At 39.4% G+C, this 1,732-nt stretch overlaps 1 protein-coding gene across 1 annotated transcript; it reads left to right on the top strand.

Moving 5' to 3' along the window:
* Positions 1–483: 483 nt before the first annotated feature.
* Positions 484–990, top strand: LOC107871775. The gene has a single exon (XM_016718660.1). It carries the CDS (start codon positions 484–486, stop codon positions 988–990), a length of 507 nt encoding a protein of 168 aa, XP_016574146.1.
* Positions 991–1,732: the final 742 nt, after the last annotated feature.

Genomic DNA, 1,732 nt, shown 5'->3' with positions numbered 1-1,732 from the left:
AAATTATTGAAGGGAGTTGAGGCTACCAGCGCGGGGGAAACCACTATGAAGAGTGAATTCTCTACCCTGAGTTAGTTCGTTAGTTCACACTCCACATCTATCAAGCAATTGGAGTAGTAGATAAGCTAACTTTCCGCAACACTGAACTAAAAAAAGTGGTACTTTACCTAGTGATACGGTTTAGAATCCGCGAAATGATGGCTTATGTATGGTGATTACCACTAGGAGTTGAAATCCGAATAAAGCAAACCAGTAGAGTCTGAGAAGCCAGATAGTTCTATGGATGCTTCAGAGAAAGAAAAAAAGAAGGAAGAGGAAGTGGTGTTGAAATCTATCCTAAGACCACCACCTCTCTTTCCTTAATGATTGAAGAAAAAGGCTGATGATGCCAAATTCAGCAAATTCATGGCAATGCTCAAGCAATTGACAATTAATGTGCCTTTGGTTGATGAACTTGAGCAAATGCCAGGATATGCAAAGTTCATGAAAGACCTTGTAACCAAGAAATTGAAGGTTAGTCATGAGCCAGAGGACAATCTTCTCCATTGTGGCGCTATCTCTACAAGGTCTTTAGGGCAGAAAAAGATAGATTTGGGAGCGTTTACCATTTCGTCTACTATTAGACCCTTGAAGTTCACAAAAAAACTATGCAATTTGGGCGCCAGTATAAATTTAATGCCACTGGCTGTGTACAAGAAATTGGGTTTAAGGGATCCTACCCCAACAAATATGCGGTTAGTAATGGCAGATAGATCTGTGAAGCGGCTTGTTGGCATACTGCATGATGTTTTGGTAAAGGTAGTTGATTTTGTTATGCCTGCTGATTTTGTGGTCCTAGATTGTGAAGTGGATTTTGAACTGCCCATCATTTTTGGTAGGCCATTACTTGTAACAGGGAGAGTGCTAGTAGATATGGAGTTGAACGAGATAAAGTTTAGGTTCAATGACCAAGAAGCATGCTTTAAAATACACTCATCCATGACTCAGTAACATGAGATGAGTGTTTTCTCAATCGTTGACGTCTTCTATGATGATGGTAAAGGGGTATCAACAGGTTGTCTTGACGAAGTCTGAGTAGTTGAGACAACCAAGTCGTGCCGCGTATTGGGAGGCAACCCAAAGTTTTATGTTCAAGCAAGTGTTTTTACTTTTCTAATTAGGATTTAGTACAGAGAAGGTAAAAAATGAGGAGGTCAGCTGAAAAAACATAACGACATCTCTGATAGGCCGTCACAACTGTGATAAGCTATAAGAAATATCATCAGATAGGCCAAACTTAAGGCAACTTCTATTTAGGGGTGACGATGTTTGTAATAGCGTATCACACTTGTGATAAGCCATCACAATTTATCGTCAGCCCAAAGCCTTAAAAGCTAAAATTTTGGGCCCAGTTTAAATCAAATCCGACCCGGCCCAGCACAGGAACCTTTTCAAATTTCTGCTAGTTTTAATTCTTTTCCTTTTGTTTATTTCTTCCCTTAGTTTTTTTCCCACTCTTTGCAAAACACTTCAATAAAACAAGTTCCCATGTGCGTGGGCTTGGAATTCACAATCAAGAGATTCTTCCTGCTTCTTACTTCCTGTTGTGTATGTAATCAGATTAAGGGCCCCATTAGGTATACTCTAATTTTAACTCTTCTTTTCTAGTGGTAAGTGATTTATAGATGACAAACCAAGTCCCCAAGATTCTTGAACCAAGTTTAACTTTGAAAGGAGCTAAAATCACACCTAG

The sequence above is a fragment of the Capsicum annuum genome, chromosome 5, assembly GCF_002878395.1.
Source record: "Capsicum annuum cultivar UCD-10X-F1 chromosome 5, UCD10Xv1.1, whole genome shotgun sequence".
Classification (NCBI taxonomy): Eukaryota; Viridiplantae; Streptophyta; class Magnoliopsida; order Solanales; family Solanaceae; genus Capsicum; species Capsicum annuum.
This window is presented reverse-complemented; position numbering and strand designations above follow the sequence as displayed.